General features: G+C 34.5%; 1 protein-coding gene across 26 annotated transcripts in view; it reads left to right on the top strand.

The window, feature by feature from the left end:
* Mef2c (myocyte enhancer factor 2C) overlaps positions 1-26,273 on the top strand; it is a 164,656-nt gene that overhangs the window by 72,693 nt on the left and 65,690 nt on the right. For 17 of the 26 annotated variants that reach the window (XM_048800270.1, XM_048800255.1, XM_048800257.1 and 14 more), the window contains 2 exons: positions 166-358; positions 18,297-18,500. In XM_048800270.1, the coding sequence (XP_048656227.1) occupies positions 305-358; positions 18,297-18,500 (258 nt within the window). In that variant the 5' untranslated portion in view covers positions 166-304. Of the gene's footprint in view, positions 1-162; positions 359-18,296; positions 18,501-26,273 lie in introns of all 26 variants that reach the window. The other 9 variants (XM_048800266.1, XM_048800254.1, XM_048800273.1 and 6 more) reach the window with 1 other exon arrangement.

Here is a 26,273-nt window from a genome sequence, read left to right as displayed (position 1 = left end):
CTTGATATGCTACTGAATATGATATACCATGTGCTTTAAATAAATATTTATTTTATTATTTTACTTCCATATAGTTTATTTCCTGGATGAAATTAGAGTATAATTGTTCTTTTGAAACTGGCTTGCTGTTAAAGTGTTATTTAATTTTTCTTTTTTGTTCAGCAGGAACGAATGCAGGAATTTGGGAACTGAGCCGTGCAAGTGCTGAAGAAGGAGATTTGTTCGAAGGAAACAGGAAAGAGAAAGAAAAGGAAGGAAAAAATACATAATTTCAGGGACGAGAGAGAGAAGAAAAACGGGGACTATGGGGAGAAAAAAGATTCAGATTACGAGGATTATGGATGAACGTAACAGACAGGTGAGTGGGGTAAAAATTTTCTTTGTATCTTTATTTCCGTAGATTATTTAATACATTTTCCTCAGGTACATTAAGGGTACTGAAAACATTTTGAACTGGTAGACATAAATGATAGGTTTTTGGAATTAAATGTGGCCAGTTTAAGTGCTTAAAGTCTTTTACACGTAAAAGGGAAAATAAAATCACCTTAACTGTTAGAAATATAGTTTAAACGTTCATGATTATTCACTTGTTACTTCAACATGAATTTTAAATGGGAGCTGTACTTGTATGACATGAATAGCTTAATAATTAGGAGTTAATAAGCATAGCATTGCTACATTGCACGCATCATCAAACAAAGATATTCTTATATTCATGGGAACTAGGCCTTTTGTGGTCATCCATTTGAAGGTTTGTAATATAGGCTAAATATCCTATCTAAAAATGAGTTTCATTCTTTTCACCATGAAAGGGCTTTGAAATGTATCCCAAATATTTTAAGATTGTACTGACAACAATAACAAAACACCCATACAAGATGTTAGTTAACATATGACATATAGGCAAGAACTTTCAGTTAATTCATACTATTTTCTTCAAATCTTGAATTTTATAAACATAGAGGCAGATGGTGTCATATTTCTTTCTAGAACTCCAAAGATAATGTCTGTATAAGACAATCAGTTCTGAAGACTTTACACATCCAAATGTTCTAGTTGACATTACAGACTAGAATGCCTTTGGTCTAATTCATGTGTCTTCACACTTGAGAAGAATAGATTTAGCTAGACTGTGTAAAGGCAACTTGGTGGTTTGTACACATACTAATGTTAAATATCAAGTAATATTTGATATTTAACATTAGTATTTAACTATTAGTGTCAAGTAATAGTCCTTGGGAGAAACTACAATGCTGCTGGACCCCAGCTTTTGCATATGAATCATGGAATGTGCAGAACAGCCATTCCTTGGCCTATTGCCTGTTTACCCTAAATAAAGACAGAGATAGTATTGGGATCATCCTACTGTGATTCCTCCCAAATAAAGATCCTTATCTCTGCTAAGTGTCCCTTTTTATCTTCCTAGACTTGCAAGGGAGACTAGAATAAATTCATTTTTCAAAACTCAAAGTTGAGATATATATATATATATATATATATATATATATATACACACACACACAAATATATATATATGTATATATATATACATATATATATATATTATAATGAATAGGAATCGTTATTTATGCCATCAAAGCTAGTGGGACATTAAAAACTCAGGAGAGTTTTAGGTGTTCAAGTTTGTACCCCTTTAAATTACTATAAATTTTTAAGTTACACAGGCTAAAGGATGAATGATACAAAGATTTAAGATGGATTCCTTCTGGGTTTTCATACACATTCATTTATTACCATAGGTCAAGACAAACAGTAATAACTATCAATATTAAGGCATTAACTTTTAATTGACTTATAGCTTAAAATTGAAATTAAACTGAAGTATCAACCTTCATGTACCATTGACTGTCCAGAATTTGTTATTTGGACTAGAATGTATTTTGATTGCAGTCAAAAATCACATGAATTAGCTTTTACATTGTATTAATTAATAGCACCAGATAATTTTTAGGTTCATGAGATTCATTGTATCCTTCTCTCACTTAACAAACATAGAAGAAAAATTTGCCAAAAAAAACCCATAAAACTCACGTAGGGTTACAAGAACTTTAGCATCATACTTTTGAGCTAACAAGTGAACTTTGAAACTTTAAATATGGTTGTGTTTACCTTTCCTATTGCTCTTACCTATGCTAAAAGCCATAATAATTTTAGGAAAAGAAAAATTATTTAAATTTAGTTTAGTTTGACTTTTTCTCTGATTCTAAAAATAGATTCCTTGATTTTATTCTGTAGAATTTAGGATCTATTTATTATTTTATCCAGTCTGTAAGTATAATAGGATGTTTAATCCAGTGCTCTTAAATGGAAGAAGTAAAATAGAAAATCGTTGTGACTTAATATGTATTTTAGTGATTGTTTTAGATGGCTGTTGCCCATTTTGATCAGCTCTCTTATATACTCAGGTTTTTCTTGCTTACCTCTCACCTCCTCTGAGAGTTGTCTCAAGAGCCTAAAGTATGTAGGTCACTTCTAATAGATAATCAAAACCAGCAGATCTATGGAGGCACCTCTAAACTGGGCTTCCTTTAAACATGCGTTCACATGTTAAGAAGAAGTATGCTAGCTGTTTTGCCCTTCTGAAGCTGTCCTGCCATACACAGTCTAGTAGGATCTCACTTTGGCTCACTGTCATGTTTCTTAAATGGGGTAAGAGCTGCTTTTCTATTGCACTTGTCTATTTGTCTCTACACAGAACAGGATATGTTTTTATCAGGAATAAAAAACAAAAACAAAAACAAAAGTGACTTAAGGTGTACAATGAAATATGCTATGTGATAAATTGTGTATTAAAAAATGAAACTGTTATAAAACAGCCTGGCTAACTGTTTAAACTAAATTTTGCCTTTTTAAAAATTTTTGGCTTTTTTAGTTGTAGATGGATCTTTTATTTTATTTATTTATATGTGGTGCTGAGGATTAAACCCAGGGCCTCACACATGCCAGGCAAGTGCACTACCGCTGAGCCACAACTCCAGCCCCAAATTTTGCCTTTTTAAATGGAAGTACAGAACAGCTAAAATTCAGAATCTATTTGTATATGTAATACAATTTAGGGGAGGATAAAAATTAGAAGTTTTTTATTTGAAATTCTATGGAGTTTTAAGTTTGTGAAAATGACTTACTTTTTGATCTAGACAAGGTGGATTTCTTAAGGTAGTATATAAGTTAAATCATGAATTATCAGTTTATTTTACAGATATGTTCTGACAGCTTGATAAAAGTAGTCAATGATTATGTTCCAAGAACTATTTGTTATTCCATTTAATCCTTAGTAATCCTATTTTATAGCTGAATAAATGTATTTATTACATCAACAAATATTAATATACTGCAGTTTTCCAAAAACCAAGCTTCAGTGATAGATAAAAATCTCATCCAGATAATTGTCCACACAAGGTCAGCAAAGCTGTTCACAAAGGACCAGATAGCACATATTTTGGGGCTGTGTTTCAACTACTCCACTCTCCCCTGGTAGCTTGGATACAGCCATACACAAGATGTAAATGAGTGAGTACGTCTGTGTTAAAGCTTTCATAACATCAGTTGAGGGGGACTTGAGTTGGCCAGTAGGCCACAGATCATAGGAGACAGGAACTATGGAAGTATGAGACGAAAATTTCATTCATGTGCTAGGAATGAAAATATGAAAGCACTATGAAATGTCAAAGAGGTATGGTATTTACCATGGAGGGTTGCAGAATGGCCTCTTTAAGGAAGTGCTAAGAGATGGGAGCTAAAAGATTAGTCAGGCGGGTGACAACATTCTGGAGGAAACAGAATTTGCCAAGCTTCTCAGGATAGGAAAGTGCTCGGCTGTGGAGTCAAAGAAGGCCACTGGGACTTGAGCCCAGCCTATAACTTTAGGAAGTTGAGAGGAAAGACTGAATGCTAGGCAGGACCCAGATCATGCAAAGCTTTGAATATCCTCATAAGTTTTGATGAAGATTATAAAGTTAATACCAGAAAGTAGCCAGAATTCAAGCCCAGATCTCTCATATTCAAGGCAAAACAAAGCATGTCTTGATGCATTTAGCCATATCATTGTTTCCCCTATTATATCATACAGCATCCAGTAAAATATACTGGCTAAGAGTATGTTTTTGTAGAAATTATACAAACTTAGTTCTACTTCCAGTTGCTGCATCCTTCACTAGCAGGTTACTCTGAGCCTCATTGCTCCTCAGTAGAATGAAGATTAAAAAAAAGAACCTACCTCACTGCATCACTGACGTAATGCAATGAGGTGATAAAGGGAAAGCACCTAGCACATAAGTGTTCCCTTAGTTGACCTAATAAAGACACATGCTCTTTGAACCATTAGCTCTTACGGTTAATATGATTTCTGTCAAAACAACTCCTCACAGGAGTTGCATACCGAAGAATGCTACCTGCATCTTCGTTTCAAGGGCGCTTTACCTTAAAAGGGTGTTAGAAAAATGGAAGGAAAAATGAAAAAGAAAGCAGCAACACGAAGGTGCCTTCAGAAGCTAACAAGGGGCTTAGAATCACACCCCAGCAAGAGCCAGTTGATGCAGAGAGGATGGTGTGTAAACAGGAAAGCAAAATCACTCAGGACTTTTAAGAGCTGGGTTTATGATGATGATAGGGAGTATTTTCCTAAATTCTATGCCCAAGGGACTTTATTTTCAAATGTGTGTTGTTGACCAGATTGTTTTTAACTACTCATCACCAGTTTTTAAAAATCATTTCTAGCATCTAGTCTTTGCTAACAGCACAATTTCAGTTTCTTCAGCTACATTTTTTTCTTTTCACTTTTTAAGCATCTGCTTGAATTAGGCCATCATATACTCTTAGCCTCTTTCATATGATACCAATTTTTAACTATTGATGCCTGAAACAGGTTTTTAAATGAGTTTTGTCCTTACGTGACTCTTTTTAAAAGCAGAATATATTTAGAAACCTGTTGTATCTGTTATATTAAGAAGAAAGATATATAAGAATTAGGCTTGCTTAGCCTAAACTACATACTGTGCTCTGGAGAAAACTTGTATGTTTGTATTCAAATTTTTCAGCTTTCCTACTTTGGAAGAGATAGGAGAGGTAAAACCAAATTTATTTATGAGACTTGTTATTTAAAAAAAGACACTTAAATATTTAGGTAACTATAATGGGAACATATTTGCAAATAACACAATTAGGGCCTAAAATATTAAAAGTTAAGAAAAAAATATGTTAAAAATGCCTTAAGTTTTCTTTTTTCCATCAGATCTGGCACACTAATAGCTTTTGCCTGCAAACAAAATTTCATGTAATTATCAGTGCAATAACTGGAGCACAAATTAAAGACAATTAGCTACAGTCTCCTGTTAATAGAACAGAAGAATCCCCTTATGACTAAAAAGAATTCAGAGTTCATAGCTGTTAAATTTTCTAACATTTCCTCTTCTCGTGTTCCTATCTGTTTCTTTATGTGACTCATACATTATATGAAATGAGCTGAGGGAAAAAAAAAGGCTGGAAAAATGTGCTCAATGTAGATGCATCCTCTGACAGTTTCCACATACTGACATTTTTCAGCTAAATCTGATGTATTCTACACTAAACTAAAAAGGGATGGATTGATTCCCTCAAATGACTCTTTTGAAAAGAAAAACATTTTTTTTTTTGCTTCTTACTTTCTTCTGTTCTCCATTGTTTTCAGTCCTTAGAATTTTAGCTAAAATTTCAAAGGGATTTTTAATGTAACTTCCTTTCAAAGTGATATCCAGAACATCAGTAAAGGGTTAATTATAATACTAAATTTGGAAATTTCATCCTAAAAATCTTATATAAAATTTGTTGAAATTGAGACAGATGCATTGTTTAAATGTAGGCAACTGGTTAATTGAGAAATATGAATTAATTGCTTTGAGAAAATCGCTGTATGGAACTCTGAAGAACAGTGCCATGCAGTCACACTGTCAGAGGCTTTTCTTTGCCTGAAAGAACAGAACTTCCAGGTTCATCAGTTTTATTTCTAAATACTATGGCAGAGTTGTCCTCCTTGGTCAAAGAATAGCTGGAAACTTTTTCAGCTTCAATGAGAAGCTAATCAATGCAAAAGTGTTCATTGATTTCTAAACCCCAAATAACCTTAAAATACCTTATAATGATAATGATATGTGCCTTTTTTTCCTAGTATCATTTCTTAATAGCTGACTGCCTACTCTACACTTGGATTAAAAATTAAACTAAACTCATTTATAAGTAAAATTAGGATGTATCATAGTAATATATTAAGATGTGGTACATCTCAGAATTGAATTAGAGAGTACATTGATGCATACTGGAGATGCCTACTTTAAAAGTTTCTCATGAATATTAGTTAAACCATTTTTCATTAATCTTAAAATCACCAAAATCTTTATTCAGAGTTGGAATTACTGGTGATTGAAAAGATTGAGAAAGAAAACCAGAAGGAAAAAAATGGCATAAATTATACTTTTAAGGATTTCCAAATTAAGAACAACAACAACAAAAAAGCAGTAGCCAGAGTGCTCACGTGTGTTTGACAGGACATCATAGCATTTACTTCTGTTTATCCCAGCAATTTGAAATAATTCCTAGCAATTTAAAATTATTCCTAGCAACTTTGAAAACAATTCACAAGTGATCTCTCCACTGTGAAGTTGAATCATAGCAATAGTGTATGACACACACTGTCTGCATTCTCTACAGTGTATGACATTTATGTTTTATTCTTTTGAGGCAGGGTCTTGCTGAATTGCTGGGGTTGGCCTCAAACTTGCAATCCGCCTGCCTCAGCATCCAGAGTCTCTGGGGTTACAGTCATGTGCCACCATATCTAGCTGATGTGTGACAGTTTATATTTATAAGTTCTATCTATTCCACTATTGCCAGAAAGATATCCCAACTGCTGTCAAGCCCATTCATTAGATTTCCTTTGGTAGTGGTAAATCCAGGAGAAGCCAAAATTTTCACAAGGGAAAGAATTCTGTCACTTTGTGTAAAAAATATATTTTGGAATTGAGGGGGGGTTGTCTTACAATGTTTTATTACTTCATTTATAATTTCTATATCTCACATAATTTCTATTCAAAACTGTGACTTAAAATATTCTGTTGCGTTTATGCATTTTATGTAAGAAGCTGACATCAACAGCCCTTTCACCTGTGAGTCCATGTACACACAGTTCTGCTTACTACAAGTCATTTTTTGCTTTGCAAAAGGCAAACTATGTATGACACTAAATAACTGAGAAACCAGCACTAAAAATACTAACATTATAAATAAACCACATAAATGAAGAGATTTCTTTCAAATTGTAGATTAAAAGACGTGTTGCTAAATATTTCAAAGACCATGTCCTTTGCAGTCAAAATTCCCCTTAAAACATTATAATTTATCCATTTAAAATGCAGCACCTTCAAAAATTAATAGGGTGAAAGTATTTTTAAGGTTTATATCCTATTGCTCTCTAAGTGAAAACAATTTGGAAACATTTTTTTGAGAATAATGGCTGTGGCTAAGAAAAAAATTAAATAACATAATTAAATTGAAGTAAATTAAAATTCCATAATTTGCAGTGTGCATTTGTGTTTCTCTTGAAATATGTTGGACCATTAATAGGAATAAGAGAACCAATTTAAATGTTTGGAAATTTGACTTTTAATTTTAAATTGGAACAGTTTAGTTTAAGAAATCACTAACATTTAAATAACATTTCAACAAATGTAACTGTTTGGAAACTACAACCGAGACAGCCTCCTGCCTTCTGTCTTGCAAGGATTGATTTGGAAGGCCCTGAGGGAGAAAATATTGGAGTTAGGAGGTAAAACTGAAGCCATTGTGGAAAGGAAGAAGTTACACTCTTCCTGTTATGACAGGAAAACATAGACAAATGTGCTTCCTGAGCTTTTGCTCAGCAGGGAATGAAGCATTCTTTGACCTTTACCTTAGGTACATTTTGGCTTTGTTGAACTAGTAAACATGTTTTTGCCCCAAAATATTAATCTGGCTTATGTGATTCGTTGCAGTTTCAGATTATATATCTTATGTAGATGAGGTAGAGAAACAGAGGTATTTATTTTATGACTGCTTCTACAGATTGGATTTAGAATGTAAATCAGCCCTTTAACAAACCAAGCAGATCTGAACTGCACATATACAAAATTAAAAGCATATTGCATTATAGTCTTCTCTTTTAAAAGCCAAAAACACTCCTAGACTTAAAAATAGGCCACAATAAAATCTTTTAAATCCTGGCAAATTTCATCATTTTAAATCAACCTTCCCTTTCCTCATGGAGACAAATGTATCAGAATATTGAAACCCAGACTTTGTGAGTTTGATAATAAACACTCAAGTTCATGAATATGCACTCAATTATTTGGGATCAAATTTACTGTTTATTATTTTCCCTCACAGTACAGTGCACAAGATGTAAAATTTTATTTTGGGATTTGGGTTGTTGTCTTAGGGTGAGGAGTTGGTAGAATTATGAATTTTATACTCTTCAGCCCTTATGTTAATCCTTTTATCTTGTTCAGAATTTTAGGAACTACTGCTTGAAAATCCTTTGCAAGTACTACTATGTTTCAGTGAAACACACTCGGTTTGCTTGAGGCTAGCGAGGACAATGGTCCTCTTTGCAGCAGAACACACTGCTGTCTCATCCTTGCAAGTTGTGCTGGAGGGTTACAAGCACATGGTAGCAGTCTGCTTAAAAGAGTCCCTCACTGCTCTTTAAAGAGCCTTTCATTTAGGATGGCAGGCCCCGTCATTGTATAAAGGAGTGCTTGTCTAGAACACAAGTCTGCAGTTGCATTGCTTCCTCCCACCGAGAGTAATCATCAAGCCTAAAGCTCGCAAGCCTTTCTAATGACAGACTGAATTAAACAAAATAAAACTAAAGAGAAATACTTCAGAACAGTCGTACCATTACTTACTGTCAGGAACAAGGGAGGGGGGAAATGGAGCATTTAGGAGGGCATTTCCCTTTTTTTCAATTAAAGATTGTTGTTACAGACTCTTGACTCCGTCCCTAACCCTTTAAACACATAGGGAGACCCAGTGGCTCCTGGATTACAGAGTTCTTTGTCTCTATGTACTGTCCATCTTCTTACTCATTAGCCATTCAGCTTGCCTAATTGGGAAGAAACAGATATTATCCAGGTGGGGGGATGAGGAGAATGAGATCTAAAATATTTTCGTAGGATGAAAGTTATAGCTATCATGATTCTATTTGAAGAAAGAAATGACTAAATATAAAAATATTGACAATAGAATTAGATGGGTATATTAGTTCCAAATACATTATAAAACCAAGAAATTACTGTTATTTCATGAGTAAAAGAAATAGGCAGGGTAGAGGTATAGCTCATAGGCAGAGCACTTGGTTAACATGTGCAAAGACCTGGGTTTAATCCCCTGTACTGCAAAAATGAAAAAGGGGACATGGGTAAAAATGGTCCACTCAGTGAGTACTATGCAGTTTGACTAATATTAGGCCAAACGTATTCTGATTGGTAGAAAGAAGTATTTGTGACTATAGGTAAAGTTAATGTTGCTTCCGAAGTCCTTTAAGTTAGGCTTCAGTTATTCTTATAGATGTGGGTACCTTCTATTGCCAAAGGCCCTTCTCCTTCATTGGTTCACAACTCTTTCCTGTAAGGTGCAAGAACTCCTGCTATTAATATGGAGGAAAGCTCTTCTAAGGTGACTTTTTGAATAAGACCAGGACTAGGATGGTGAATGGAGGGAGGAAGGGTGTAGAGTGGAGACAGATCATGAAATACCCTTTCCATATGCAGTCATTTGACTAGCTTCCCTGCCCCACATGAAATGACATAGAACATGTCCTCTGTTTTCAGAACTTGTTGTTTACATTGTGTGTAAATCAGAGGTACATCTTTTTTATTCTTGCTATAATCAGGCATGTGTTTGCTACCAAAATATTTCCCATGTTGTGAAATGTAAACCTCCATAAATACAAAAATAGTATGGACCCACTGATGCCACACATGGTCCTCACTAGCTTCAGTGGAAATGACCTGAGTGTCTGCAAGCAGCCTAGGCTGCAGAGATACACAAAAGCAGCTTTGTTTTATAATAGAGACCCAGAAACCAACTTGTTCTAAGTTTAGTATTTTTTTTACTTCAACCTAGAAAGTTATCCTTACATTAATTAATTTTGCTACTACTCTATCCTTACATTAATTAAAGTTATCCTTACATTAATGTTACTACTACTACTATCCTTACATTAATTAAAGTTTCCTTACATTAATTAATGTACTACTCTGCTTGTACTCATCAGAATTTCTGGTGGTTTTTAATGTCACAAAAGATAGTATCTGTATCCCACTCAATTATTACTTGACTGGTCCATGCTGTGCTAAACTTCAGCCCATGAAATGTACAGTCAACTAAAAGAGGGAAGAATCGCTGACTAGAGAAGGATGAATTTTGTGTGAAAAAGATTCTATTCCTAGTCCATCCAGAACTAGTTTTGTGGCCTTGGATAAGGCAATTCAGCTCTTGTTTATATGAGAAATGGGGATGATGAACTGTGTCATCAAATGTCTTCAAGGAGATACTGTCAAAAGTAGCAAGATAGCTTATTATATAAAGACTTTGAACGTCTTTCAAAACTTTGCCAAAGTCAATACTCTTCTCTAAAAGTAGTATTAGATGACATATGATATGTTCCAATTTCATCAACAAACTCATACACAAAATTTGTTGCAATTGTTTTTCTTCTGCTCAGTTTCACCAAATGTTTGTTTTTACTTTAAGTTAAAGCAACAGAAAAGTAAAACAACTATGTGAAATTTTCCTTTCTTGGTGGCAGACTTCCTGTTAACATAGTCTAAACATGAGTAAGAATTTTCATTTACCTATTCCTTTTTGATTGCAAGAAATGCATAATTCCTAGATTCACCTATCCCCTCATTCATTATATAAATATTTTGCCAAGTATTGTTCTTGAACTTAAATTATAAAGATGAACAGAAGGTGGTCCAGGCTTTCAAGGAAAGCCCAGGATCTAGTTGAGAGATACAGTCTAATATAGACATAGCTAATAATTGTAATAAAAATTTATAAGTCCTGAAAGAGCAGCCTTTTGCAGTATAGAAGAAGAAATAATTGAGCCTGGCATATCAGAAAAAAGATACTGCGTGCCTTGTGTAATGTTTCACAGTGACAAGTCACTTATACTTGTACTATGTCTTTTGGAAAACTCCATAAGATGCCTATTAATTCCTCTATTTTACAAGTGGGGAGATAGGTTCAGATATTTTAAGCAATTTACCCAAGTGCATACAGCTCATAAATAACATGGCTCAGACATGGTTTTCAATCCCCATGTTTTTGCTTCTTACTACGTTGACAGTAATGATGCACAGTAATGATACCCTACTTCTTTAAAAATATTTTAGGGATAGGAATATAACTCAGTGGTAGAGGACTTGCCTAGCATGTGAGAAGCCCTGGGTTTGATCCCCAGCACTGAAAAAAAAAGTGATAATGTGTATTTCCTACTTCTTCAATTTGGACAGTTATTTTTCTGTGCATTTTCAACACATCAGGTATAACATTGCTGAAATTCTTGGCAATCTTTTGCATCTCCTCGAACTATAAAAAAAAGGGACTTCATTTTATTTTTGGTATATGTAAATTTTAAGTGATAGTTATAAGGTATTGATGAAATCAAGTAGACAAAACATAAAACATTCTATTCATGTCACTAACATGTCAACATGAAACTGTAGCAGGAAATGCTCGTTTTGAAATGTATACAAACCGCTTTAATTCTCCCCTCGGTAGTGCACGTATAGAATCTGAATATCTAAAAACTAGAATAAATGTTCCAGTCGTTTCCTTCTTAACTCGGAAACACCTTAGACAGAAACCTTGATATCCCCTCCATTTGAGCATGTTCAGGGAAGAACTTGGTGAAACCAGGCCCACTAGGTACACTCTGGTTCATTCTTGGACAGTTCTCATCACTAGATTTTTCTCTTCTTTTGAACTCCTTACTCTTTTCAACAGTGCTTTCTAACTGTATTCTATAAAACAAAACCAGTCACTCGTATGCCTCTTTACATGGCCTCAGCATTTTAGACCTTGGAAAATGTTTAACATTCAACTTATAACTTTTTTTGGGGGGGAGGGGGGAGTAGCATTAATCATACCGGATTTCCTTAATGGCTCCTCATACAAAATTGTCTCAGACCCTACATCAGTCTGTTCGCCATCCTGTAGATGATCTAATTTAGTCAATGTCTTCTTAACGTGTAACTCTCAACACTGATTATAGTGCCAAAGGTGGTTCTGACTAACAGAAAGATCAGAAGCATAATTAATTCTCATTGTGGAACACAACAATTTTAGATCCTTTTCCCCAAATCAGTGACCATTAATCTTCCTCAAACTTGGGCTTGTGTAATATTAATGCAGACTTTAAAATTACCTCTGTTTGATTCATCTTGTTTGTGGCAGAGCTTCCTAAAGTCTATAGAAGGAGCTGAGGATGCAGACTCTAGCAGCCATGAGCTAACTCTGTAGCCCAGACTTATGTTCTACACAAAGCTAGTAAGCATTACCTTCATCTAAGCCACTGATAAAAATGTTGCCTGGGAACAAGAAAGTTGTTTACCTCCATGGAACTATACTAGAGACTTTTCCTTAAACGTAGCACGGCTAAGTTAATTCAACCTCTATAAGTATAGTTCTTTAGTCATGTATAAACCAGCTAACTTACTATCAGCCAGTCTCAAATATATAATATTGTGCATGAGGATTTCACCAGACCTTCTGCCAAGTACATATTCTTTAAAAACTCAGAACTCTTCAGAAAGTTCAATTAAGTTTTTGCTCAACAAATGCAGTCATCCTGAACCCTTGATCCTCCCCTTTCTCTCTGTATCCTGTGATTGTAAAATGCAATTTTTATCTTTGGATTTTTCCATCCTTCATGATGAGTCATCCAGGCAAGGAATAAAAGCTATTCTACTCTGAACGTCTTGAAATATTTGCCTTTAAGTCTAGAGCATCTGTACCTACATCTTTCTTTTCAGACATTATCTAATTTCTGTTATAAATTCCAGAATAATATAATTACTTTCTCTCAAGATTCATGTCACTAACATGTTAACCAAACTTTTAGTTTAAAAAAAAAGTATACATATCCAGAATCTTATTTTTGAGAAGTTAAATTGTCAAAATATAAGCAAAAAAGTACCTACTACTAGCAGAAAACTATTCTGAGACAATCAGACTTTAAAATAGTATTTCCATTCCACATCCACTCCCTCAGCAAAGTGTGCCCAAGTGCCTGGTGCTAGGAGCCTGCCTGTGACCAGATGGAAGGGGAGAGGGCATCAAGCCACAGTTGCTCTTCATCAAGTACAGGATAAGAAATGACCAATATGGTTGATTTTATTTCATATTCGTCTTGATTGGTTTAACACCTACTATTATTTTCCTTGATCACTATAGAGAAAAAGTTGTCTGAAAACAAAAACTAAATTCACCCAACTCTGGATGAAAACACAATTCCAAATCATTAGACATGACTAAAAATATAACTCTATTGGCCAAGTAATGTATTTTGTTCCCAATAAAAAAAAATTTCCTTTCAAGCGTTAAGGAGTTAAATGACTTTTCTCTAACCACAATGAAGTGACATAAACAAAAGAGATATTATTTCATGTAATAGAAGCCACAGCACCCAACACAAATATCTGCAATGGAGAATATTCAATAAATATCTTTTAGCATAATGTTTGGCATATAGAAAAATGCTTAATAAAAATGAATCAGATTTTTTTATGTTTCTTTTGAGTGGATTATCTTAAATTCTTCATAACTGAATTTTATGTAGCTGTTTTTGATGAACGTGTCTTTTATCAATTGCAAATTCTAATTTTAATTTCTGATTCATACCCCATAAATTCTTTAACCATTGTCAACAAAGTGGTGTGATACCTGCCCTTATGATAGGATTTAAAACTCAGGGTTACTATGAAACTTAATAATGAAATATTTTCTTACAACATGATCAACAACATTTGGGGCTATTTAAAGATTCAACAGGTAAAGAAAATAACATAAAATGGTCAGTGTTTACAGTGTAGTTTTGCCTTCCATGCATATAGACTTTATTAAATCTCTTTAGTTCTGAAAACTAGATGTTGAATTACAGTGCCCACTTAAATAATATTGGCTTTATTCTTTTCTGGATGCACCTTGATTAATGAAAACACTGGGAAAAAACATCTCTTTACCTAACTATTATAAAAACAGCATTCTGTCTCACCTAAGGTTTTCAAAATATGCTATTGAAATAGAAATATGGCCTCGTTCCCATTACCAACTATTGTCAAGTTATGAAAAATGTAATCATTACAATACATTATTATATTTAAGTATAAAAGCTCTGGATTGCAATCTGTGTCACTGAGTGGCAGATTTAAAACGAAGAGTAATATTCCAGATCTCTTTGGAAAACTTAAAACTTAAAAACAATTTTACCTAATGATGAACAATGAGAAAAAGCATTATAGAATACATTTTGAGTATGCTACGAAGAAAATGAACATAATACAGAATTAAATTTAGAGCAATTAAGAGTAGATTTTGAAGATATTTTCTTAAATGCTTTAATATAGTCATCATTTCAGTTCGCAGTTTTAATGAAAAGAAGCTATATGCACTGACTTTTTCGACAGGTATTATTAAATAAGTATGCATTATCCAGCAGCCTATTTGATTACACAAAAGTTGAGGTGAATCTAAGAGTAAACACAAATGTAGTTTTAGTGATATTTTTGTACAGAAATACACTTTGATGGCAAGTGTTGTAACATGCTAAATTCTGAGGTTTGAATATGATAGAAACCATACTGTATGAGACATTCCACCTACAGTTTGTGGTCATGAAGTCTGATTAAAAGTAGTTTGAGACATGAAAGTATTTTAGGCCAGTGCCTTCTGTTTCAAATATATTTTATAGCCTATTTCACTGGGTAAAATACCAGCATGCAGTTATAGTTTCATATCTAAATTGCATCTGAAAGAAACATTAAATGACATTTTGAATGGCTCTATGTAATTAATGATTATATTTCTTTATCCATTCCAAAAAGGTGGTCTCTAGCCCGTCCTTAATATCAGTTGTAACTTATCTGAGTGAACCAGAACAAAGTTTCTAAAGTAGTATGGTAATCAGATATGAAAATAAAATCTTAGCTGTATTTTTTTTTCAGAAGCACTTGAGAAAAACAATTATCATAAATAGAAGGTGAGACACTGGAAATGATTACAGAAAAAAAATTGTCCACATTGAATGCAAGCAACATCTGAATAGATTCAGACTAGCTGATGTGTGCTGGCTGATACCAAATGCTTTTTTCTGCACAGTATGGTCAGCAGGGATAGTTCAGCTTTATCTTTCCATTGGGAGTAGCGGCTGCCTCAAGTAGCCCTAATCAGTGGACTCTTCAAGACACCAAAGCATGTATTTTGTTAGTTCATTTCCTGCTTAGTCAACTAAGAAATGGATGGGAACCAAGATTTATGGAGCATTTACGCTAAACTCTGTACTCTGTACTGCACATACATTATTTTATATAATTCTCACAGCGAACCTGACAGAAAGTATTATCTCCATTTTATAGATGAAAAATCAAACTCCAAGAAGTTTATGTGAATTTCTCATGTGTAGTAAAGAGCACATTCAGCATTTAAATCCAGGGTTATCTGAATCTAGACTCCACATTCTTTTCCTTTCTTCCATGCTACCATCAGTGCCAATACAATAAAGTTAGATACTTATTATTAAGTAAAAGTTTATCTTTTAAAAATTCTATGTATGAATTTTCCCATAAGAAGTTATCACATAATTTTATATAGCATACATCAACTTGTTACTTCTAAAGACTTGACACAATGGTTTTCCCTATTAAGTTTTTATTCTACAACATTTACGATGTACTTATATATGTCTACTGCTCTGGGCACCAGGATACAGCAGTGAGCAAAATGAAAATAGCACATACCCTTGTGAAAATATATAAATTAAATCATGACAAGAAATATACAAATTATAATATATAAGTGCTGTTAAGGAAAAAGGAAAGGTGAAAAGTAAAACAATAGGGGCTGAGGTTGTGACTCAGAGGTAGAGCCCTCGTCTAGCATGTGCGAGGAGCTGGGTTTGAGCCTCAGCACCACATAAAAATAAATAAAATAAGGGCATTGTGTCCAACTACAACTAAAAAAAAAAAAGTTTAAAAAAATCCTAGCTATCTTTAAAAAAAAAATAGTTAAACAATAACTAGCTACCAAAATGGGGAGGAATGAGAAGACTGGGGTCCAGGTTTTCTGTCTGCTAGCCATGGTTTCTGTCAATACATTTATTTAGGTGTTGGGGTTGGGAGTAGGAGTGGAAGGAATAATTCAAAGCTCACTCTAAGCTGAGCAAGATGGTATAGGCCTATCATTCTAGTGGCTCAGGAAGCTGAGATAGGAAGATCGCAAGCTTGAGGCCAGGCTCAATAACTCATTGAGGTTCTAAGCAATTTGATGAGATCCTATCTCAGAATAAAATCTAAAGAACTGAGGATGTAGAATGTATCTCAGTGGTAAAGTGTCCTGGGTTCAAGCCCCAATACCAAAAAAAAAAAAAAAAAAACCTTACTCTGAGTAGAGAAAGAGGAATGAGGGTAAGGAGGAGGAAACAGAAAGGGGAAATACTAGGAACTGAAGTGGAACAAATTATATTCCATGTTTGTGTGATTATGTCAAAATGAACCCCAATATTATATGTAACTATGATATACTAATAAATAAGTAAAAAAAAAAAAAACACCTCAGTCTTGAGTTTGGATGGCTGAGCTTATGAAGAGATAGTGAATCCAGAAGGGGAAGTAAATTGAAAAGTAAAGATAATGAGGTTGAGCTTTGGAGATTTTCTATTCCTAGGACATTTTGATCGATGTAGGACTGAAGAACATCCATTGGGTATCTGGAGACAGAAAGAGAGAATGGATCTAGATTTAGGAATTACAAACACATGGTAGAAAAAAATTGAGCTGGCCTCTGCTGGATGTGAAGGTGAGAAAAAAAAATTAACTAGTCCCTACTGAAATCAGTAGCTAAAATAAGTTAGTCAACATTTCTCAGAGTGTATGCCTCCAAAACCTAGTTCTCAAGAATCATAGTGTTAAAATAAACAGAGAAACAAATGATTCTGTCAGCCATAGGATGAGAAAGCAGGTTAAACAAAGGTTTAAATCATTTCTTAGGCTCCTTCCCAAACATACTGGGCCACTGAACTTTTCTCGAAGGAGTATTTTACAGGATTGCTCTTCTGCATAATACGTACTGGTAAACACTAAGCCATATACCGCCTTGTAACTGAAAATGTTCATTCCTTTTTGGTGGGCACGCTGGAGTGCAAGCTGAAGTTCAATCAAGAAAAGACTGAAATGGAAAGAGTGAAAGATATTGCATTTACTTTTGGTGGGATTGACAGGTAGGAAGAGAACAGTGCTAGAATGGAAGCTGTTGGGGACAGCTCATGAGGAGAAAGACAGAATTTACAGATTGAGATGAATTGAAGAGGGAATGATTGCAGGCAGAGAGATCCTCTAGGACAGGAAGCTGCGAGGCTGGCTCAAAATGAAATGATAAGGACACGAGTGATTGAGTCGCCTGGGAAATAGACAAGTGTGAACTTGAGAAATATTTTGAGGGAAGGAATTATGGGATTGTTGGTAGAGTAAAGAAGAAAAAGTCAAAAATAACAATACAGTTTCTGGCCTGAGAAGGGAAAATAGATAAGCAAAAGAATAAAAATCCTCACAGTATTATGGCTAAAGTACTTCCCAGTGCCTTGATGGATTTCTAGAAAACAAAATACAAATTTGAGAACACAGTCAAGGTTTACAGTGTTTTCAATGAAGTGGCATGAGACTGAACAATAAGGAAAATGTTAAGAAATATGAGCAGTTCTCTAATCACCTTCATTAAGTTGCTGTATGTTAAATCTTACATTTACAGTTGCATGTTCTCAAACAAGCTAAGAATGTCACATTTTAAAATTCTAAGCAGAAATTCTATTTATTTGCTTTCTCTCCGAATGTGTTAGTGCCCAAAGCTCTGACAATTACACACCATTGTTTTCTAAAGAAAAAACAAGTGTAAACACAGATAGACCACACACACACACACACACACACACACACAATGCACAAGTATTTTTTTCTTAAAAAAAAAAAATTTGCCTGCTATCTTTTTTCCAGGTGACATTTACAAAGAGGAAATTTGGGTTGATGAAGAAAGCTTATGAGCTGAGCGTGCTGTGCGACTGTGAGATTGCACTGATAATCTTCAACAGCACCAACAAGCTGTTCCAGTATGCCAGCACCGACATGGACAAGGTGCTGCTCAAGTACACGGAGTACAACGAGCCACATGAGAGCCGGACAAACTCAGATATCGTGGAGGTGAGAGAGCGAGCTTCTGAGCCCCAGGCTTTGGCAGAGGATTGTGGGGTGTGGGTCTCTTCCACCATACACACACCCCCTTTTGCCTAATCTGTTCACAGTCTCATAGATATCTACTCAATTATTTCCCTCCCAGTGTCCTCAAAGTGCAAGTTAAAGTGATAGGATAGGGACAAGGTAGAATCTTGCCTTTGTTGGAAATCAAGTTCCAGGGTCAAATTGATCACCTTATCCTTCATGAGTGATCACTTTCCACTGCTCTGTATCAGGACTCCAGAGTCAGAAACTGGTTAGGGGCAGCTCATCCACATTTTACATAACTTCTGATGATTTGAGTATGTAATAGTTCCAAACATAGTCTTAAGAAAAAAAAAATAGTTTTAAAAAATGTTTTGAAAATGAACTCACTCCAACCTTATACTTTGAATTTTTCTCTTCTAATTCATTTTTTCATATTCATTCTTTCCAAAAATATAAAGACAATTATTCTCCTAAAAATATTTTTTTCCTAAAAATTGTATCATTTTGCTTAGCAGTGAAATATGTTGCATGGAATCAGAAAACAGCTGAATATGAATTTCTAAATGTTAGTTCCATGTTTTATCAAAGTCAGATTTAAAGCATTGGTTGTGACAAAAATAAATGAGCATCATATTATAACTCTCAAAAATGTTTTAGATTGGCTAGGCTGAGTCATATACCAAACAATTTTAATCTAAATTTTATCCCATTTAAATGTTGTGGCCTGGCAGTGCCTTTCATGAGGGATGAACCCTAGGCCAAAGAGAGAACGTGTAATGAAGATGGCTCTCATCTTCCTCGCCTGTTTGTCTGCTCTTGTTTTACTAGTTTGTGCCTGCTTTCCCAGAATTTCCCAGAATTAAACGAATATAATGTTTCAGAAGTATGTTCAGTCACTCTTGCTGTGGCTGAGGCTGGAGGCTGGTTCCGTATTTTGAAAAAAAACCCCAAAAAACCTAGGACTAATTCTGATCAAATTAATATGCCTCCCACATCCACCTCTCTTTTATATCTACTTGTCGTAATTGTCTAAGACTAATTCTCATTTCTTTGCTTTTATGTGAGAGTTTTTCTGAAGTGTTGAACTGATCAATTTTTAAATTTTATTTTTTTTAATATTTTTTGTCCTAATAAAGCTAAGCAAATAATTTCAGTAAAAGAGAAGTGAATAACTGGACCTTCAATGGCATGTGCTTAAGATGCTACACATCATTTAGTTTCCCATTGACTGATGATTTGAATTGTGTGCTTGCCTTGATCATCCAATTTAAGGTTGCTTTGTAAATTTACCTGCATTTCAGAGTTTTAATTCACACACACCTAAACGTGAAAATACATGAACAAACACAAAGTTTGAAAGGTACCAGTGGTTGTCAGACCTCAGAGGTGTGTGTGTGTGTGGGGGGGGGCACACACATTTATAACATTTTCTCAAAAAAAAACAGCCTAATATGCCCTGTCATTACTAAAACCATCACAACAGAAATTTCAGGTTAACAAACAATTTGAGCTGGAATTTGTCAGTAAACTATTTCAGTCCTTAATGTGCCATGAAATGCAGTAAATTTATAATGAACCAATTGGAAAATGGGTTGACTATTAAAATTTGTTCCATGAAGGAGTTTAAAATCTAGAAAAATCATCTTCTGAGGGTTTTGCTTAGGAATATACTCTGTGACTTAAATATGACTTAAAATTTTTACTGTATGAGATTTTCATATTCCTGTACATGTGGATATCTGAGAGTCAAATAAGATCTTAAGGGCCAGTGAGAATGGTACTGAGTCAAGGGTCAGAGGTCTTGCATTTGACTGTCTGTCAGCATCATGCTGTGTGGCAGTTAACCTCTCTGGGCTGATATTTTCTCATGTCAAAATTGAAGAGAGCCGGGGATTGAAATTTAGTAACTCAGTGGTAGAGTTCCTGCGTAGCATGCATGAGACTCTTGGCTCAATCCCAAGCACCAAAAATTAAACAGATAAGTAAACAGATATTGAATCTGAAAACTCTTTGCAACATCATCATCACCATCATTTTTATTACTGTTATTGTTGTTATTATTTAATATCAGAGATTGAACCCAGTGGCACTTTACTCCTGAGCTACACCCCAATCCTTTTCCTTTATTAAATTTTATTTTGAGATAGGGTCTCACTAAGTTGCCCAAGCTGACCTCCAATTTGCAATTCATCTGCTATAGCCTCCTGAGTTGCTCATATTATAGGCATGTGCTACTGTGCCTGGCTAAAATTTTTTAAAAGCATTATTTTTAGAAAGACTAAAGCAGCAGCTCCATTTTTTCTTTCACTTTTTATTTCTTCTCTTCTTCTTTGTTTTTGTTTGTTTGTTTATTTTTTTGCATTTAAAATCAGTAGATTAAAATTATCAATCTCTCAACACAACATCCTGGAGCTGAGGATGTAGCTTAGCAGTAGAGCACTTGCCTAGCACACACCAAGTTCTTTGTTTAATCCCCAGCACTACAAAACAAACACACAACAACAACAACAAACACACAAAACAACCCACAACATTCTGGGGCTTCTTGATCGAAATTAAAAGATTCAATGGCTCAATTCTCTGGATGAACATCATGTGCAAATCTAATACATTGTGAGTCTGCCCTCCTCAACTGCCTGAATCACACATTCTTCACATAGCTGCCTTTCCATATTTTAGTAATGACAGAGATGATGAAGAAAGGAGTAAAGCAAGCTTGGTTAAATTTTACAGCACCCTCACACGGAATGTTTTTCAAAGTGATGATCATTGAAGTCAGAATGCTTGAGATACTTGGTGGAGAAGAAGCGCTTTGGGTAGAAAGTTGTGTTTATAACAAGTTCTCCAAGTAATTCTTGGACACAGTAAGTTTGAAAACCTCTGAAACACCAAAGCATAACTTGTATTAGAAGCTAAGAACCCACAATACATCAGGGACTGGAGAAATCCCATTTTAGAATGGATCTAACAAAGTTGAAAGTTAAGATAGTTTACTACTCCTGGGTCAAATTTTAAATCCTATTTATTTTAATTTAATGGAATACATTTAACTGAGCAAGTTTAATGAGGAGCATAATATGTTTCATGAAGGGTCATTAGTTTTATATTTCCCATTTGGACCATTACCTCTCTCCCCAAACCCTCTAAAAACAGTTTACTCACAAGAAGAAGAAAAAAAAAAGAGGTGGGTTATTAGGGAGAAATAATATGATTTCCAGCATTTAGACTGAAATACAAATCTCTGGGCCATACTAGAGTAGTGTTATAGGGTCATAGGAAGTGGTGCGGCGTGTGGGCGTTGAAAAAGATTCCTCCTTTTAGCAAAAACGCTCTGTGTAATTATCATGTCTTTGCTGGATAATTAGTACTACTGTTACAGTGGCACAAAGATTCACAAAGCCTTAACAGACAAACTGGGTTAGGCTTTTTTATTATTATATTATAATGCAGCTTGAATATCTGTTTAGATACAATATATAAATATGCCAGATTTAGTAAATGTGTTAAATTTCTAATCCTTTGGTTTATTAAAAAAAAAAAACAGTTATTGTATTAAAAGCACTGCCTTTGAAGGCAGTCCATTTTATTTAACTGCCTGACACATACCCGGGATATTTATCCAAAATGCTAGTTATGAGGCTGTTGAAACTCAGTTGTGATTCTGATGAAGGAAATGCCCACTTCCTCACTTCCAATGACTAGCTCTACTCCTCATTCTCTAAACCACCTAGGAGAGATTACCCTAGCAGTTTCTTTTGGGCTCTGTTCTTAGAAGAAGATGGGGTTGTTGAGCATTTGGGGATGGATGACCTGAAGAGAGCAGATCACACAGGACTCGTTAACAGGCCGGTGCTTCATTGAGCAGTGACTCAGCATGCTCCAGCTTACACTCAGCACTGTTTGGGGGATTCTGAAATAGCAGAAGACAGGCATTCTTGTTAAAGATGTAAAACATATATGCAAGAAAGGTTGGAGGCAACTGGAAAGCAAAGAAACAAAAGCCTTAGCACAATCTATGGTGCTGAAATGAAAGAAAGGGTAGGTTAAACAATTCAACCAAACTTTCAGACAGTATGTGTTTGGTTAGCATATTCCAGGTGCTCCCTGAAGTCCCAGACAGGTCACCCTGCTATCCAGCATAATGAGTGTATCGCTTGATGCCTAAGCAGGAAGGAACCTCTCACCCCTCAGTAACTCAGTGAATTCTGCTGAGCTGCTCATCCAGCCGGAACCAGGAGTCCAGTGATTATCTGTGAAAGGGGGTCAAAACACAGGCCCTTCTTTGCTCCCCAGGAAGTATGAAGGTGGCTGTAACTCTTGCAGAAGGAACCTTTGATGCACACCTGTCTCAAGAGAGTATTATTAGTTTTTATTTTTAAGTGCAAGGAAGGGCGAGTATGGTGTGGGGGTGGGAAGACTGAGATTACATTTGCCTTAAACTTTATTTTCTGCCATCTGAGTTCTGTTTGGATTCAGAAACATCTAAAAACCGTTATTGCACAAAATGTTTCCTTTCATGTTAATAGTTATGAACTAAATTGGACTTAAAAGGCCTTAAAATAGGTTATAATCTTTATTGCTTCAGAGTGCTACTGGAAGTTATCAACAAGCTAACTGTCCTTGCATATAGTTTGGTGAAAATAGTTGAATGCAATTTTTGTTGCAATGCAAATGCCCCATTTGTAGAATTGGATTTACTTTACAAATTCAATATTACAAAATTTGGGAATGGATGTAAGATGACAAAATTTATATTTTACTTGAGCTTTTATTATATCTTAACCAATTAAATTGATTCCAGTTTTATAATTATAAAATTATATACTCATAAAATCATTTTTCTGTCCCATATAGGAAACCACAGATATTCTTCTTAAACAAAAAAGTATATTCTCTTATTTAGTCCTTTATGTTTTTTCATTCTTTCAGTCATTCACTGAACAAAGATTTTTTGAGCTCTTAACTTGTGCTACGTGTTATTTTACTCCCATCAATTCCCACCCACCTCTCCAATCCTGTATGTAAGACACATTAGATATATTTATACCCTCCAGCCTCTCCACATTCTGCTATGTCTTCAAAATTTTACCATGTCTTTCCATGGCTTCTGCTTATCCTTCTTTCAAGTTATGTTCTAGTTAATGCCTTTAGGAAGTCATTTTTTAAAGCCCTCAGTATTGTATTAGATGCTTTCCTCTATTTCAGTAATAATGTGTTCTGTCTTCCCCTCAGACCTCTGTTCAAGTTATTATTCAGTTGCTGGTTCTACATTATACTATAAACTCGTGAGGGGTACAGATGGTATGCATTTTGCTCATCATCACATTCCCAGTGAGGTCTAGAGTGTGGGTCCTCAGAGCATATTTAATAGAATAATAAGCGGGAGACAGACATGTAACCAACATAGCACCATGTTACTCATTTAAAATTTGAAGAAAGTTTTCATAGGTCCAATGAAAAAGTTCATTGAAGTTGGAAAGAATTTATCAAAGGATTGTCAAAAACAATTTCCATCTGTGTTGTCCCATGTGGTAATCACTATCCACATGTGGGTCTGCATGTAAATGAATAAGAATTAAGTAAAATGTCCAGTTCAAGTCCTCAGTAGCACTAGCTACTTTTTAGGTGACTTGTGGCTACTGAATTGAACAGGGAAGATATGGAACCCATGGGTCATCACAGAAGTTCTATGAGATAAGACTGTTCCAAGACTGAAATGTGAAAGGGGAGACATATAAACTAATCTTTTTCTCAAATTAATGACAAGATTAATTATTTAGCTAATTTTATTCTTCATATAAAATATGAGGAGTTCATTTCCGTTGTGAAAAATTGAGTAGCCTTATCACTTTAGATCCAAAGTACAAATGTTCACTTTGAGACACTAATTTAGAACTAAACATTCGTTACGAAACTAAAAGTACATCTTACTCCTAACCTTGCAACTACAGAGTCAATCAGTAAACTCACTATCTGGTCAGCAAACACCTGTAAGCTTTCCAGTCTGACCAGGATCCCTGACCATCAGCCCCGACCATGTAAGCTAGGTAGTGTGAGCTGGATAGTTTGTTCGTTTAATTTGAAACTCATGAACAGAGAAATGATAAATCTTTCTTGTTACTATCTTAAATTTACTTGAAGCAACATTGGACCCAGTATTTAACTTTATAATAAGTAACTTAATTTCTTCAGGAAAACAGTCTATTTCTTTGTGAAAGAATTTAGAGAGATAATATTCTTGAAATGCATTACAAATTCTTCTTAGGTTTACTTTAAAATATAATTGAAATGGTTCTTACTGCTAATGAGTCAGCAAGCCTGCTCTGTCCTCTGTTAAATCAAGGATATAATTGCTCTTTAATTGATAGTTTGAAAAATGAACAGATTATTAGTATATTCCATAAAGATTTAAACCTTCAATGTTGAAGCTTCCAAAGACAAGGGTAAAAATGTGATTTGGGGGAAAAAAAAGTTTTTGCTTATTTTTCATTGTTGTTTATATATCTGTAAATATTTTTACCAATACCTGTAAGTCATATTTGCATTGGTTCCCAAAGTCTAAAAGAACAAATGAGACTGAAATTTTTTAAATGTATTCAAGTTTCTCAAAAGTATATCACAATGATTTTATATATGAAATTTGAAGAACTATTTCTGTTTAAAATAATGTTCTTACTTAATTTGCATATGCTTTGTAAACATAAAAAGCTCCTTCAAATATCATTTATTAAGAAAATAATCATTATTGAACAATAGTGTGCATACTAGATTGCTTAAGTCATGTGTACAAGGCAACAAAATGAACTTCTCTCATATCTCCAGTACTGCATAGCTCTAATGTTTGTAGGCATTAGTACTAACACAGTCAACAGAAAATTATTTAATAGTAGGAATAGAAAATGCAAACCTCTATCAGTAATGTAACTTCTTTACCAGTATTATTAATTTACATGAGCCTTCTTGAGATAGAGCAAACCAAGGTCCTCATGTGTGTGTTTCCCCAGTAATACCTGAAAGTGAGAAGGGAAAAAAACATTAAGCTTAAAACAGAATTGTCAATTTTTAGTCATATTTATAGATTTCACAGCATGTATAACTCACGGTGTAGCAGCATATTGGAGCCTAAGGTTGCATCCTAGTCATCCATAGCACCTTAAATAAATTAATAACATTGTTTGGTTTTTACAGGTATCAAATAAAGTATGAAAGATTAGAGCATTCTTACTTCCTCGAGATTTGTTACTGAATATATAATGAAATAGTCAAAAGTGAAGATTTAGTAAATTTTTTTAGTCCTTCCTAGAGTCAGAATAAAAGAAATGGCTCTTACAACATCAAAGAAATGCTTATTATTTCTGTTTCTTCACTGTATTGCTGGATTTTTGGCTTGGTTTTGTTTGGGTTTGTTTTTAAATTACGAACCTCTTTTCCTATAGTCAAACGAATCCATAGGATATTCGGGAAGAGACTTGATAAAACTCACAACAGAGTAGGAGGATAGATTATATTACTGTGAATACATCCAATTTTACCACTAGCTACTTGGCATATCATTTAATCAGACTCCTCCATGGTGTTGTGTATTCTGTGCTACCTTAAAATTTAACCATATGATGGAAGTTCTGCATAAGAGAAAAAATTCTCTGTCAATTATTTCTAAAGGTCATAGAGTTAATGACTAACTGGGAGGTTAATTAGATTCTGAAAGCCTCTTCATATCAATTAAATCTCTTATCTTTATGTTTTAGTAAA

Source organism: Marmota marmota, unplaced genomic scaffold, assembly GCF_001458135.2.
Source record: "Marmota marmota marmota unplaced genomic scaffold, marMar, whole genome shotgun sequence".
NCBI lineage: Eukaryota > Metazoa > Chordata > Mammalia > Rodentia > Sciuridae > Marmota > Marmota marmota.
The sequence above is the reverse complement of the archived record's forward strand: the minus strand, read 5'-3'. Positions and strand labels throughout refer to the sequence as shown.